The 16,117-nt window shown below is 32.3% G+C and overlaps 1 protein-coding gene across 1 annotated transcript; it reads left to right on the forward strand.

Moving 5' to 3' along the window:
- LOC109345095 (DNA mismatch repair protein MSH2) lies at positions 6,886-14,748 on the forward strand. Its single transcript, XM_019583885.1, has 13 exons — positions 6,886-6,937; positions 7,025-7,074; positions 8,232-8,264; positions 8,889-9,962; positions 10,485-11,039; positions 11,113-11,223; positions 11,337-11,426; positions 11,522-11,593; positions 11,831-11,941; positions 12,358-12,484; positions 13,208-13,407; positions 13,723-13,875; positions 14,266-14,748. Exons 1-13 carry the CDS (start codon positions 6,886-6,888, stop codon positions 14,467-14,469), a joined length of 2,832 nt encoding a protein of 943 aa, XP_019439430.1. The 3' UTR covers positions 14,470-14,748.

Consider the following 16,117-nt stretch of genomic DNA (forward strand, 5'->3'; position numbering starts at 1 on the left):
TTACACCGAGTTTGGTTGGAGAGGACACTGCATATGTATGATTATGACATATGATAATCCATTTCTATTACACCATCATATATTTTTCCCCCAGAAATCCATTTCTATTACACCATGGTATATCCCAGTACGGGAGAGAAATTTATTTATATTACATCATCGTATATATTTTTTCATCGACAATAGTTTGTATGTTAGTATTTTTGTTGTGAGTCAGACTCGAATCCTCAATCTCCTTCACATCATCAAACCACCTTATAACTCCCTTTTTTATTATTGGTTAGACTCGAATCGACAGCATTGTAATTGTACTATACCATGAATGTTACATACATTGACAGAAGGAGAGGTGGGTCAACATAAGGTAAGGGAAATAAGGAAGCCAACAAGAGCAAGTTATTGTAGACAACAAGGACTAAAGCACCATTTCTTTTGAGAAAAAGTTGTTGTAATCTAGAACGACATAGTGACAAGTTAGTGGATAGAAAAGGTTTTAACTCGTGCCACTTCACGTGGTGCGCACTGTGTTGTGTGAAGTTGACAGAGAACTAAAAACCCTTCTGCTTTATTGTTACTAGCTAGCATATCAAGCATCTCATTGACCTTGCATGGACTAAATTCATAGATAGAAGAATTAATGCTTTCTTCATAATGTTACTTTTGACATTCATCACTTGATTATAACAAATTAAGGATAAGATTCAGAATGATTTGAAAAATAAACCTGATATAACTACATAATAGTATTAAGGTGTAGTCACATTTTGATTTGTTTGAGATATAGAATGAGATACAATTTGGAACAAATGATCCTAATCCGTAGGATATCACATGACATGACTTTTCACCACAACGTTTACATAATATAAGCAATTTATTTTCTTACTTTTTCTTTCTGCCTTTTTTTACTTATTACTATTAATATTATAGTAATAATCAAATGGGTTAAACAAAGAAAAATAACCTAGCCACAATGAGATATACAATATGTATGATTTGATTTCTTTCTATTATATTATCAAAGTTATTCGAATTTCTTTTTCAGAATTGACTTGATTCGAATCTATTCAACTCTTTCATCTAACTTTTTGTTTAATTATGAGATTCCTCTATTGATAGACAATAATGTATATTATCAAAATTTTCATTGATGTATGTTACATAGGGCATATAATATACCACAAAAGACCTACACGTGTCTATGTACTTAACCCTAAAAGAGAAAATGGTGGAGAGATGGTACAATTATTTTGCCATTCACTGCAATTGTAGCCATCCCTTTGACTGAGGGGTTCCTGAGTCCCTTACTTTCACCAAAAAGAGATGTGCCATCATCCACTATCTCTTTCTTTCATTCATTCATTCATTGTCGTTGAAGATATCTATGTCTCTATCACATTGTATATAGTCTATTTGAGAATGGTGTTGTTATTGTTGGTTCCCCTTCCCATGCGTGCTAACCTTATCAGTTTTCCTTATACCTTTCTCCCGAGTCGGATGGAGAAGTGATTTTTTCCTTTAAGTTTTAAGGTAAAAGTATAATCTCACTCTAAATAAAAAAAATACAAATATCAATATACATTCCTTTGTTATTTTATGGTACTTTTCTTTCTATTATTGGAGAGGAGTTTCGTTCGTTTCTATATCAGTATCATGTGATAGCTGGATAGAAAGAAAGTAAGAAAAGTTAGGGATTGGTTATGCACTTGTACTTGCCACTTGTTCCTACCCAATTGGAACTTCCCATAGTTCTAAGATCTCTATCTTTGTTGTCGAAATGGCAATGGTCCATTTACACATAAAAGCACTACTTTAATATATATAGTACATATACACCAAAGTTTACTATTTTAGTTTACCTTTCTTTCCATTTATTCATGCCGTTCTCCCCACTTATCTCAAACAACCCTTTTCTCTTTATTTCATTCTATCTATAGAGATCTATCTAATTACAAGAACCACAAACCACTATAGATAGATATATGGCAAAGCAAAGGGTTGTTTCGGGGACGAGAATCTGTTATCTTTAAGTCTGTAATAAACAAAGTTATAAATGATTAATTTTTGTAATGATATAATATATTGTGATTGATATGAGACGGACTTTAGGATTTAGGGATAGTAGATCCTTATTAGTTATGTGGTTGATTTCATTCACACAGTAAATAACTATAAAAATGATTGAAAAAAAGTAATGCATGTCATTTTTTTTTGTTTATTAATGATACTTTCTTATTGTGTATGAATAAATTTATTGGAAGATATATTTTATTCAAATAACTATGACACCAAAGCAGAGTTGAATATGTAGGACATACGTGTGTCGTTTTAATTTGTGAGAGTTCTTGCACTGATAATTGTGGGAACACAATAAAATTGTCTACCCTTTATTTTTAAACGTTTTGCTTCAAACCTTTATTTAGTATTATCTTTATTATTAATTATTCCATACATTTATTTAAATACTATCTTTGCAAATCACAATTGGAGCAACATTCTATATACTTCTTACTAAGTTTGGAGAATGAAGATACAATACTACATTTTGACCCAAAATTGTATAAGAATGATTTTGTGAGTCATTTTACTTATAAATTCTTCTACTAATCTCATCCTATATAAAAGGTGGGACTTCACATTTATAAACCTTTAGGGTCATTTCATTTCATTCACATATCTACCCTACATGTTAGCACCAACTATAAAACCTCCTATTTGGGTAATTGCACATGGGGACAATAATTATTGATGCATGTGACTTGTTTATTTGTACAATAGTTATTACTATATATTTACTTCGCTACAAAGTAGTAGCGTGTAACAAATTTAATTGAGAACAAAATATGTATACTTTTTAAGAGTTTATCACATTGTTATTATACTATCAATTGTAATCATCATTCATTCTTTAAAATCCTAGAGAATATAATGTACTACTTATTATATATATATATATATATCGAATCAACTTGAGTTTCTACCACACCATAACAAAAACCAAATCCAGTAGAAAAGAGAAAAGGGAAATTGAAAGTCTTATATCATATAGCAATAAAGAATAAAAGGAAATTATATGTCCCATTTAATTAATTTTCAACTGGAAATGAATACAATCCATAATCAAAACATACTTAAACTAAAATAGTCAAATGTCATCAAATCCTTAATCAAAGCATACTTATAACGTAAATAGTAACACATTATACATTGTAATAAAATGATTCATCTTTTAAGTTGGAGTAGGAGAATTTCTAGTGAAACCACAATTGAGCCATACAAGTTGAAAATTTCACAATTTCTATAGTAAAGTAATGAAGATTGAATTTCTGAAAATTCACACTTTCATCACCTAGGTGTTGAAGCTGTAAATTTTACAACTTCTACATGTAAGTTATGAAGATTGAATTGCCCAAAAATTAAATTTATGCCAATGAACCACAAAACCCATGTCAAAGAAACCCAAATACACACGATAAACAAACACATGCTAAAACGGTAGAGTTATGCATTAATTCTTCTTGATAAAATAAGAAAGATGAAAAAAAGAATATTATTCATTGAATAGATTGAAAAACAAAATTACATTGAATCTTTTATATAAATGATAGAAAAACTAATTATTCTAACCAAACTAACTAATCACTTAACTATTTTAACACCCCCACAAGCTGGAATGTATTAAGCATTTCAAGTTTGAAATAATTATGTTGAATACAATGATATACTCTATTACCTTCTCTTGTTGGTGAGCGAATATTCATCTCTCAGTCTTGAAATCATAATGCGAAGCAAGACGTTTAACCACCATAAGCAGAAACAACTTCATCCAAAGCTTAGCCATCTATTTGAAGAAGTTCAACCAACCAAACCAATCATAATGGATGAAAGAGAGAAAATAAAATGGACCTTAATCTTGATCTGAATATGTTGCTTCAAAGAAGAAAAATTATACACTTTAACAATGTTGTGTGTTTAATGAGAGAGGGGTAAAAAAATAGAATAGTAAAAAAATAATTGAGGTAAATGATAAAGAATATGAAAATGTTGAGATTCAGATTTTAGAAGCTCCTTGATGAATATAATGTTATTCTTAGTGACATTTTCTGAAAGGTTGAAAAGAGAATAGCAAGCTTTGTGCATGCCATTTTAGAAAGTGAACCTTTGATAGATGAGGTATTGCAATAACTTGAAGTGCCAACACATTGTGAAGAAGATGTGGATGAATGGTTAGACATGTCTAAACCTATTAGTGCAAAGTCTTGAACACAAGTATGGACCCACAACTTATCATTAGAATTCCAAAAGTAAGAGTCTTACATTAAATGCAATAATATACCATAACTCTTGATGTTGTTAAAGAAGCCTAGGCTTGTGACCAAGATTCTCTTGGATTTCTCAGTGAAGACAATGATGCATTAAAATGATGCTGATGAAAAAGATGATGTTGAAGATAGTAAGTTGTTTATCAATCTTGCATACTTTTTGCAAAGAACACAACCTCTATATATATATATATATCGAATCAACTTGAGTTTCTACCACACCATAACAAAAACCAAATCCAGTAGAAAAGAGAAAAGGGAAATTGAAAGTCTTATATCATATAGCAATAAAGAATAAAAGGAAATTATATGTCCCATTTAATTAATTTTCAACTGGAAATGAATACAATCCATAATCAAAACATACTTAAACTAAAATAGTCAAATGTCATCAAATCCTTAATCAAAGCATACTTATAACGTAAATAGTAACACATTATACATTGTAATAAAATGATTCATCTTTTAAGTTGGAGTAGGAGAATTTCTAGTGAAACCACAATTGAGCCATACAAGTTGAAAATTTCACAATTTCTATAGTAAAGTAATGAAGATTGAATTTCTGAAAATTCACACTTTCATCACCTAGGTGTTGAAGCTGTAAATTTTACAACTTCTACATGTAAGTTATGAAGATTGAATTGCCCAAAAATTAAATTTATGCCAATGAACCACAAAACCCATGTCAAAGAAACCCAAATACACACGATAAACAAACACATGCTAAAACGGTAGAGTTATGCATTAATTCTTCTTGATAAAATAAGAAAGATGAAAAAAAGAATATTATTCATTGAATAGATTGAAAAACAAAATTACATTGAATCTTTTATATAAATGATAGAAAAACTAATTATTCTAACCAAACTAACTAATCACTTAACTATTTTAACACCCCCACAAGCTGGAATGTATTAAGCATTTCAAGTTTGAAATAATTATGTTGAATACAATGATATACTCTATTACCTTCTCTTGTTGGTGAGCGAATATTCATCTCTCAGTCTTGAAATCATAATGCGAAGCAAGACGTTTAACCACCATAAGCAGAAACAACTTCATCCAAAGCTTAGCCATCTATTTGAAGAAGTTCAACCAACCAAACCAATCATAATGGATGAAAGAGAGAAAATAAAATGGACCTTAATCTTGATCTGAATATGTTGCTTCAAAGAAGAAAAATTATACACTTTAACAATGTTGTGTGTTTAATGAGAGAGGGGTAAAAAAATAGAATAGTAAAAAAATAATTGAGGTAAATGATAAAGAATATGAAAATGTTGAGATTCAGATTTTAGAAGCTCCTTGATGAATATAATGTTATTCTTAGTGACATTTTCTGAAAGGTTGAAAAGAGAATAGCAAGCTTTGTGCATGCCATTTTAGAAAGTGAACCTTTGATAGATGAGGTATTGCAATAACTTGAAGTGCCAACACATTGTGAAGAAGATGTGGATGAATGGTTAGACATGTCTAAACCTATTAGTGCAAAGTCTTGAACACAAGTATGGACCCACAACTTATCATTAGAATTCCAAAAGTAAGAGTCTTACATTAAATGCAATAATATACCATAACTCTTGATGTTGTTAAAGAAGCCTAGGCTTGTGACCAAGATTCTCTTGGATTTCTCAGTGAAGACAATGATGCATTAAAATGATGCTGATGAAAAAGATGATGTTGAAGATAGTAAGTTGTTTATCAATCTTGCATACTTTTTGCAAAGAACACAACCTCAAGAAGCATGAGTTTTATAATATATCTCATGGCAGAAAAAGAAGAAAAGCAGAAGCTATAAAAAAATAAATAATAACGCTCTGATACTATGTCAAAACGGTAGAGCTATGCATGAATTCTTCTTGATAAAACAAGAAAAATGAAAAATATAATATTATTCATTGAATATTGAATAAATTGAAAAACAAAATTACATTAAATCCTTTATATAAAAGATAGAAAAACTAATTATTCTAACCAAACTAACTAATCACTTAACTATTTTAACCACACATGCAAAAAAAACCCAAAACCAGGATGAAATCAAAAACTGAGTAAGGGAATGTAGCTTGTTTTATTGTGGGGGAGATGGGAAAATGAAGTTTGTTAAGCTCTCTTGTGTCTTGCAAAGGATTAAGGAAAATAGGAAAGTAAGTGGGTGTATTCAATTATTTTTGGCATATAAGAGGTTAATATGTATGTATTGTTAGTATAAAAATTTATATATAATTAATATATAATTTATCATTTATTTGTATCATTTTTTTTTAAGAGTCAACAATATAGTAAAAATATATTTGTATCATTTTTTTTTGAAGAGTCAACAATATAGTAAAAATATATAAAACTTATCGGTCCATATATTTTTTTCTAGGCAAAAAAAAGTGAAGTGGGCTTGAAGATTTGAACATTGTGATTGTGAACCCTCCTTCAGCGAAAGCCCGCGAGTATTTCCCGCCAGAACTACCACACAATTATAAATTCCCCAATTCCCACAACACTAACACTCATCATTCGCACTTCACACACACACTTTCAGTTTCACTGTAGAGCCCTAATTTCAGCAATGCCTGAAAACTTCGATCAACTCCACAATAAACTCCCCGATCTTAAACTAGGTATCATTCTTCTTTATTTTCTTCTTTGATTGGCTACAATTTGAAGTTTTCTAATGTTTTCTACCGTTTTTTATTATATTTTGATAGATTCTAAGCAAGCACAAGGGTTTCTATCATTTTACAAAACCCTACCTAATGTAAGTATCTCCTTTTCTCCTCTTATTCGTTAGTCTCTGTTTATATTGGGCTATATATATATATATATATATGTCATCATTTTCATTTTTATTGCTAAGAGTATGCTAATAATGTTTCACATTAAGCTAACTTTGTTTTTTAGTACATTAAATTGTAGACAAACTAATGTATAGTAATATACTTTTAAGAGAAACTAAATATCAGTAAATATAATCACAGTTTTAGGGTGATAAAAACATTCTGTTAATTTAATTGATGTTGCTTAAAAAAGTTAATCTTATATTTTGAGAATCAAGTATGAAAGCAACATCAATGGTGATGCAAAGAGATAATATAGAGTAAGGAGATGGTTGATTGTAAGCAACAAATATTATTATTTCTACCACTTTGGTAGCATTTGGTAGATATGCTAGAACATCACAGAACAAGATATGAGTGTTGTTTTATGTTTGGTGTATTTTATAAATTTATTTGTATCAGATATGGGATTATAAGTGGAACATTTTGGTTTACTAAAAGTTATGTAACTTCTATTTTGTTTTTTTTGGTGTGCAAACAGCAAACATTACATTACCTTCATGTTCACGAATAAAAACAATTTGATGTGAAATAAAAGAGATTTTGTAAGATTGATAATCAATAATAGAAAGATAAAATAATAAGAGTTAACAATTATAAGAGATAGTCATGAAGTAGCAATAAGAAAAAAAGAAAGTAGATAACAGAGGAAATTAAGTCTAAACGTAGTGTACGAATGTATGGGGTTGGTCTTAAATTAGCCTTTATCATTAAAATATTGTTTTTTAAAATATCGAATATAGTATAATTAAAATAACATTAAAAAACAATTGAGCCCTATATCAAGGGATTCTGTTAACCTTGCCCTGTACCTGACACTGTATGTCATAGCAAAAATATGATATTATTCGTCCACAACACTAATATTTGTCTATGTGATGACATGTGAAAGCATTAGTGAGTCCTGCATTTTCCCCATTGTCTGCTTGTTACTTTAACCATAGACACGATGAAAACTTGAAAAGGCACATCACTGTGCATGTACATGAACCATTTTTATTCCTTTGCTTACTGTTGTTGAGTGGTTCAGACCAAGTTTGTAAATTGATGTTGTTTGTTTTCCATTTTTTTGGTATAGGATCCAAGAGCAATTCGTTTTTTCAATCGCCGGGTAAGTTTGTGGCTGATATTCATATTTTCTTCATTATGTTTTGAATGATTCTTTTCATTAAAGGCTGAGTAATCCCTTTCCCACTAGGCATGCCCTTAATATATTTTGAGAGGCAGCTAACGATTTCTGAAATGCCGTTATCTCTTCAATCTTCATTTATTTTTCTTTTGTGAATTTCCTGAAGAAGAATAAATGTTTATGAAGAGACTTCTTTCACCTCATTGATTTTTAGTTATTTCAATTTTTTGTAATCCTGAATTAATTTGGCTAGGACTAGGTCCTTGATTTTCAAATGCTTATGTAGTCTTCAATGTTACTGTATAATATGTGCCATAAGGAAAAGGTATATTTTTTCTGTATCAGTAGTGCTTTGTTGAAATATATATGATGAAATTACTATGTCTTGAAAGCTATTATCTAATTGTCTGATTTTCAAACCATTAAGCTGCCATATTTTATCATTTTTAAGAGTTCCTACAATTCTGTTTATAAACTATCAGTATGGCTTCAAGATAGATGAGTTTTCCAATAGAATGTTTCAATGGGATTCTTTATTTCTTGTTTCCTCCTTTTACACATTATGATGATCATCAGTTCATCAAAGGTCCTTGTTAAATTATTCAGGATTACTATACTGCTCATGGTGAGAATGCAACTTTTGTTGCTAAGACCTACTACCACACTACTACTGCTTTGCGACAACTGAGTAATGGACCGGATTCTCTTTCTAGTGTAAGTGTCAGTAAGAACATGTTTGAAACAATTGCCCGTGATCTACTTTTGGAGAGAACAGACCATACTCTGGAGCTCTATGAAGGAAGTACTTCTAATTGGAAACTGGTCAAAAGTGGAACACCTGGTAATATTGGCAGTTTTGAAGATGTTCTTTTTGCTAACTCTGAAATGCAAGATTCTCCGGCTGTTGTTGCGTTGTCACTTTACTTCCGTGAAAATGGTTGCACTGTTGGGTTAGGATTTGTTGATCTAACTAGGAGAGTACTTGGGATGGCTGAATTCCTTGATGACAGCCACTTCACTAATGCGGAGTCAGCATTGGTTGCTCTTGGCTGCAAAGAGTGCATTCTGCCTATTGAGTGTGGTAAATCTGTCGAAAATAGAGTGTTGCATGATGCATTGACTAAATGTGGTGTGATGTTAACTGAGAGAAAGAAAACTGAGTTCAAAACAAGGGATCTAGTACAGGATCTTGGCAGGCTTGTTAAAGGCTCTCTTGAACCAGTACGAGATTTAGTGGCTGGATTTGAATTTGCACCTGGTGCTTTGGGGGCATTATTATCTTATACTGAGTTGCTTGCTGATGAAAGCAATTATGGAAATTATACACTTCGTAGGTACAATCTTGACAATTACATGAGATTAGACTCCGCAGCCATGGCAGCTCTTAATGTTCTGGAAAGCAAAACTGATGCAAACAAAAATTTCAGTTTGTTTGGTCTCATGAACAGAACTTGTACAGTTGGGATGGGAAAACGGTTATTGCACATGTGGCTAAAACAGCCCTTAGTAGATGTAATAGAAATTAATTCCAGGCTGGATGTAGTACAAGCATTTGTAGAGGATGCTTTGCTTCGCCAAGATCTGCAACAGCATCTAAAAAGAATATCAGACATTGAGCGATTGGTGCACAATCTTCTGAAGCGAAGAGCTGGCCTGCATCATATTATTAAACTTTATCAGGTAATGTTTTACCTGTATTTACTGTTAAGTTTTTGATGGAAGATGTAGGATTTTTCTTTTACTATGCTATCACAGAATTGTATTTGCGTTGTGGTGCACGTCTGAAATATATAATACAGTTCTGCCCCCTTTTCTTAGCAGTTCTAAATTTAAAATTAGCAGCTTTTTTTATTGCCTCAGAAATGAGGTCATGTTGGAATGAAGAATGAACCAAGAACTTTCATTCTCCTTTTATTTTTGGTTAAAATTTTGTTAATAATATTATCATCAACTCATCATTATATTAATAAAAAACAGACATGTTCTTCAGTTCTCTGTTGGATATTTCAGGATAAATGTCATGAAAAGTCCCATAGCTCCCTCCTCCCTTTCCTTATTTTATATATGTATTTGCAAAAGCATGCTTTATATGTCCTTGGAGTTCACTTTACATCCCTCTAATAATATTTTTGATTATATAGAATTGTCCATATATAGATAATTATATGGCCTCTTAACTCCATTGTTGCCTTTTGATTGCAGTCAAGCATAAGAATACCTTACATCAAAAGTGCTCTGGAAAATTATGATGGACAATTTTCCTCAATGATGAGGAAAAGATATTTGGAACCTCTTGAGTTATGGACTGATGATGATCACCTAAACAAATTCATTGGACTTGTGGAAGTTTCTGTTGACCTTGATCAACTGGAGAACAGGGAATACATGATTTCTTCAAGTTATGACCCTAGACTGTCTAAACTTAAGGAGCAGCAGGAGTTAATAGAAAGCCAAATACATGACTTGCATAGACAAACTGCTGATGGTCTTGATCTGCCTATAGATAAAGCATTGAAGTTAGACAAGAGCACTCAATTTGGACATGTTTTCAGAATCACAAAGAAAGAAGAGCCAAAAATAAGGAAAAAACTCAGTACCCAGTTCATTGTACTGGAAACCCGTAAAGATGGAGTGAAATTTACCAACACGAAGCTCAAGAAACTGGGGGACCAGTATCAACGGATAGTTGAGGAGTACAAGAGTTGTCAAAAAGAGTTGGTTAATAAAGTAGTTCAAACTGCAGCAACATTCTCTGAGGTGGGTATATTTATATATCCTTTTATTGTCGGTTTAATTGTTCTGCTTTAGATTGAAGGATTTCCTTCTGCAGGTTTTTGACTCTTTAGCTGAATTAATAGCTGAACTGGACGTGTTACTAAGCTTCGCTAATTTGGCTTCTAGCTGTCCTACTCCCTACACAAGGCCTTACATCACTTCATCGGTACATAGTTAATATTACTTTCTTTGTTCTTTTCCCTCCCCTTTACCCTGGTTTGGTTTGGAAGCCTCCCCACTCAAAAATAGCATTGAACATTGTTGTCTCCGCCTTAATAGAATGAAGGAGATATTATTTTAGAAGGCAGCAGACACCCTTGTGTGGAGGCACAAGGCTTGGTGGATTTTATGCCAAACGATTGTAAGCTTGTAAGTGTCCTAGTGATCCCTGGAAAATAACAAGCATTTCTTTATTTAAATTAGATGATGGATTAGTTTCTATTTTGGTTTTTGCAACAAACCAGATCAGAGGAAAAAGCTGGTTTCAAATAATAACAGGGCCTAACATGGGTGGGAAGTCAACATTCATCCGACAGGTGCTTATCTTCTGAACCACTTTATTTGAGAATTTAATCATCATTCTGTTTTCTCTTGATTTTAATATTATCCAGATCTTATCCTTCTGCTTATATGCTGGTGTTAAGCATGATATTTAATTTTGAGTGCCTGGCCTCTTTGTATGGACATTTTAGTCCTCTTATACAATTCTACCTGCATCCTTGCTACCAGAGGTTGTAATCTAGATAAACATAAACCTTTTTTTTTCTGTATAGGTGGGTGTTAATATTTTGATGGCACAAGTTGGTTCCTTTGTTCCTTGTGACAAAGCCAGTATATCTATCCGTGATTGCATTTTTGCCCGGGTTGGTGCTGGTGACTGCCAAGTAAGTCCTATATGGCTATACCATATTCTTCTCCTTCATTAGTCACATTTACCCTTGTTTACATTTTGTCTGACACGTCTATTTGACAGAAAACAACTTTTTGACTGGTTCTTGATATAGAAGTTGGGATTGACTTTGTATTTAAGATGCACAAAATTAAGCTCTTCATATCTCACTTTAATTTTAAATTTTTGTTATTAGAAATGGGAGTTGCCTGCAACTGGTCATTTTGGTATTACCAACTTCTACCAAAACATCACTTTTATCCAATGTTGCCAATTTAGAATGCTATTCCTTTCTGTTTTTGAGGTTCATCTGTAAAAACTGCAATTTTAGGTTTGCTGTCCTGTGATGCTTGTTAAATCCATAATTATACCCTCACTATGAATTTTGAGGAATTTTTTAATTTCCCCCAGCTTCGTGGAGTTTCTACCTTTATGCAAGAAATGCTTGAAACTGCATCAATATTAAAAGGAGCCACAGACAAGTCCTTGATAATCATTGATGAATTGGGACGTGGGACATCAACTTATGATGGATTTGGTACATTTCACTCTCCACAGTTCCTTTAATGTGTTTGTGTTGCAATCACTTAAATTTGAATCATAATTATCAAATACATGTATTTCACCATTGCCTTTAAGATGCAAATGGAGCTAGGGAAAATCATTTACAAACCTAGTTATCCATATGCTATAATTTAGATCTAACAGGATTAAATGAGAAATTTTAATGTGGCTTTGTGCATATAGGTTAGCATCTGTTGACACCGATATAAAACAATTAATCTGGCTCCATTATTGCTTAACTTTTAGAATTATGAATATGATGGAAAATTGGCAACATGGTGAGCCACCATGTCAAATTTTTATAATCTTTTAGTTATGATATTTTTATAACATTTTTTGCATCTTATCTTTCTTTCTATCTCTTTTTTCCTTTCATGTCACATCACCATTCTCATCTCTCTCTCCTCTTCATTACACCTTATACATTACAAAATAAAGAAAGGTGACTGATATCCAATTCTCATCATCATTTATGGTGCATAATTGGTGGCTGCTTATAATTTAATGGTTAGACATGGATTGATTAGAATTGCATTCCTCAAAATTATTAAGTGGTTTGGGGTATGGGGTTTTACAGTGGTATCAAGTACATATCCTAATAAACTCATTTTGAAACAGTTGACTTTGTATAGGCTGTGTATTAAAACTTCAAATAAACATTTTTTTGCACTTTACTAATTTTTTATGTGATGTGCAGGTCTAGCATGGGCCATTTGTGAGCACATTGTTAAATTGATCAAAGCGCCTACTTTGTTTGCTACTCACTTTCATGAACTGACTGCATTAGCCCTTAAGAACCTAAGAGATGATCAACAGAAGCAAATTGTTGGTGTGGTAAACTATCATGTTAGTGCAAATATTGATGCATCAACTCGCAAGCTAACTATGCTATACAAGGTAAAGGAGACAAAAATATGTTTCTTTTATAACTGTGTTACTAGGAGGACATATGAAGTTGTGAAGGAGACAAAAATATATTTTTATAGAAATACAATAGAGATACATTTGGCCAGAGTGAAGGCTCATATAGGAGACCCGAAAATCTTGGGATAATATAATGCCAATATATTGGTATCCATTCTCCTTGAGCATAATAGGTCATGTTAAACTATAATTGGTGTTGGTTTATAATGGGCATTCTGCAGTACCATGTTCAAATATTAATCTACATTTGCATCAAGTAATGCTTTTACATGTTATTCTACTTCTCAGGTTGAACCAGGAGCTTGTGATCAAAGTTTTGGTATTCACGTGGCTGAATTTGCAAACTTCCCTGAAAGTGTTATTGCCCTAGCTATGGAAAAGGCTGCGGAATTGGAAGATTTTTCTCCTTCTGCAATATACTTAACTGATACTATTAAGGAGGTATATTTTATTTTTTCTGGCTCATTGATATAGTATTCATCTCTCTTTTCTATTTGTTATACATGTTTATCCATTTCTTGGAAGAACTTGCTTCCTGAGTCGGAATACCCACTTTAGAATAGCAGTAGTCCTTGGTTTATTCAGTGTAGGGAGAAATTTCTACCATATAAAACTGGTTACATGCTAATATTATAGGGAGCATATCATTGGGATATGCTCTCTTAACACCTATTTATGCTCCAAAGGATGTCAGTGTGACATGAGCTATTTGGAAATATTTGCTTTAATATTATCTTCAGTAAATTTATGTTTCCTCCCTGCAGATATGTCATAAATAAATTTCAATATAATTTTCATCATTTTAAAGAACCTTTCTGTTATAATTTGCAGGTGGGTTCTAAACGTAAGAGGGTAGCATTTGAACCTAGTGAAATAATTCAAGGGTCTGCAAGGGCTCGCCAATTATTTGAAGCATTTCTTGCTTTGCCAATGGGTAGCATGGATAGAAGGAAAAGTTTTGAACAAGTAAGGAAGTTGACACATAAGTTAGAGAAGGATGCAGAAAACTGTCATTGGCTGCAACGGTTCTTTTAGTTGTTTAGAAGTAAGGAGAGGAGTTAGCTGGTATCCGTGCATTTTATGAATTTTGAATAGCTTCTTGTTGCACTTGATGTGCCCAATGGGTTGTGGTAGAAACAGATTTATGCCATGCTTTGTGATTGTATTTCTGTCCAGATCATGGAGGTTAAAGTTTTTGGCATAGCCCTGCTAAGAGATAAATGTATATACCCCCAATGTTTATGGTATCTGAGTTGCATTCAATCATCATACCCAACATTCTATTAGTGATGAATGAAACTTGCTTTTTTGCAATGCAGCGCTTGCTCAGAAAAGTGTTATAGATGCCCACTTTGCAGCATCTCCAATGCAACTTTTTTCCTTCTTTTTGTTGTTGCAAGATATAAATGAAATGAAAGGGGCTACAGGTGATAGTAAAAAATGGTTTGAAACAGTCAATATTTGGTACAGTTTTGGCAGTGACATCAATTCAAGCTTCCAAGGTTAGGGATTTTATCCGCAATGTGGCAAAATGGACAAGCCAACTCTCCAAGATGCTAAAGAAGAATGCTGCTCCGTGGAGCTCACAACAAACCGAGGCGGTTAAGGAACTAAAGAAGATTGCTCAAAATCCTCCAGCACTTAAACTAAAGAAGATTGCTCAAAATCCTCCAGCACTTAAAATCCCAACCTCCGGCAAACAAATCCTATATTCACAATTGATATTAGGATAACATTCCACCCCACGTTTACATGTAATAATATATAACCTTATTATATGTACAAAACTAATATACATCACCTTATTTCATCTTCTTGGAATATATTTCTAAATTTAAGAAAGAGATAGATTTAAAAAGGAAAGAAAACATGATGATTAATGACTTGAGAAATAAGAGATAAAAGTATAAATATCAATACCTCAAAGCTTTGAACATTGACAGCAACACTTACAATCATAATCACTATACCTCAAATATTAGTCCATCATCAGTATGTGGCAGGACATAAAAACATTTTATTTTCCATGGTAATAAAAAAAATTATTTTCCCTTCACTTAACATTTGATACTGTGCTTCTGAGCAGAAAAGAAACTCCTCCCTCATTGGCTCACATAATTGAATATTTAAACAAAGAGTAGCAACAATATTTGCAAATATATACTATTTGTTGGTATTTCTAAACTTTTTTTATTTCCTGTGAGATTTCCATTGTTTTCGATCACATTGGATTTCTGTTTTTTCATACCAAATTCCTTGATTCAGGTACCCATATGATTTAATGGATCTTGTTGAATTTGACATTGTGACTCTCCTATCATATTTGTGTTTCATTGTCTTTGTTGCTGAGGAAATGCATTAAGGGAATAACTATGTTAAATTCTGCATCTTGCATAGGCTTTTGTTCTGAAAACTAGTTTGGTTCTTAGAGCAAAGTTGGACAAATAGTTTAGCAGTGTCGTTTAAATTTGAGTTCCTATTGAGGTGTATTTCTATTGCAGCTTTGGTTATTATGGAAGCTGTTAATACATCATGAGTTCCAAACTTTTCTCAATTTTTTATGTGGTTTTGGATCCGACAAGACAAATAATCAAATTGAATATACCTAGACTAATGCTCAAAACAAGAGTATACATGATAACTAAATACATGGGGAAACAATCACCAAGGAGAATGCATGGTT

The sequence above is a fragment of the Lupinus angustifolius genome, chromosome LG01 (genome assembly GCF_001865875.1).
Source record: "Lupinus angustifolius cultivar Tanjil chromosome LG01, LupAngTanjil_v1.0, whole genome shotgun sequence".
Lineage (NCBI taxonomy): Eukaryota > Viridiplantae > Streptophyta > Magnoliopsida > Fabales > Fabaceae > Lupinus > Lupinus angustifolius.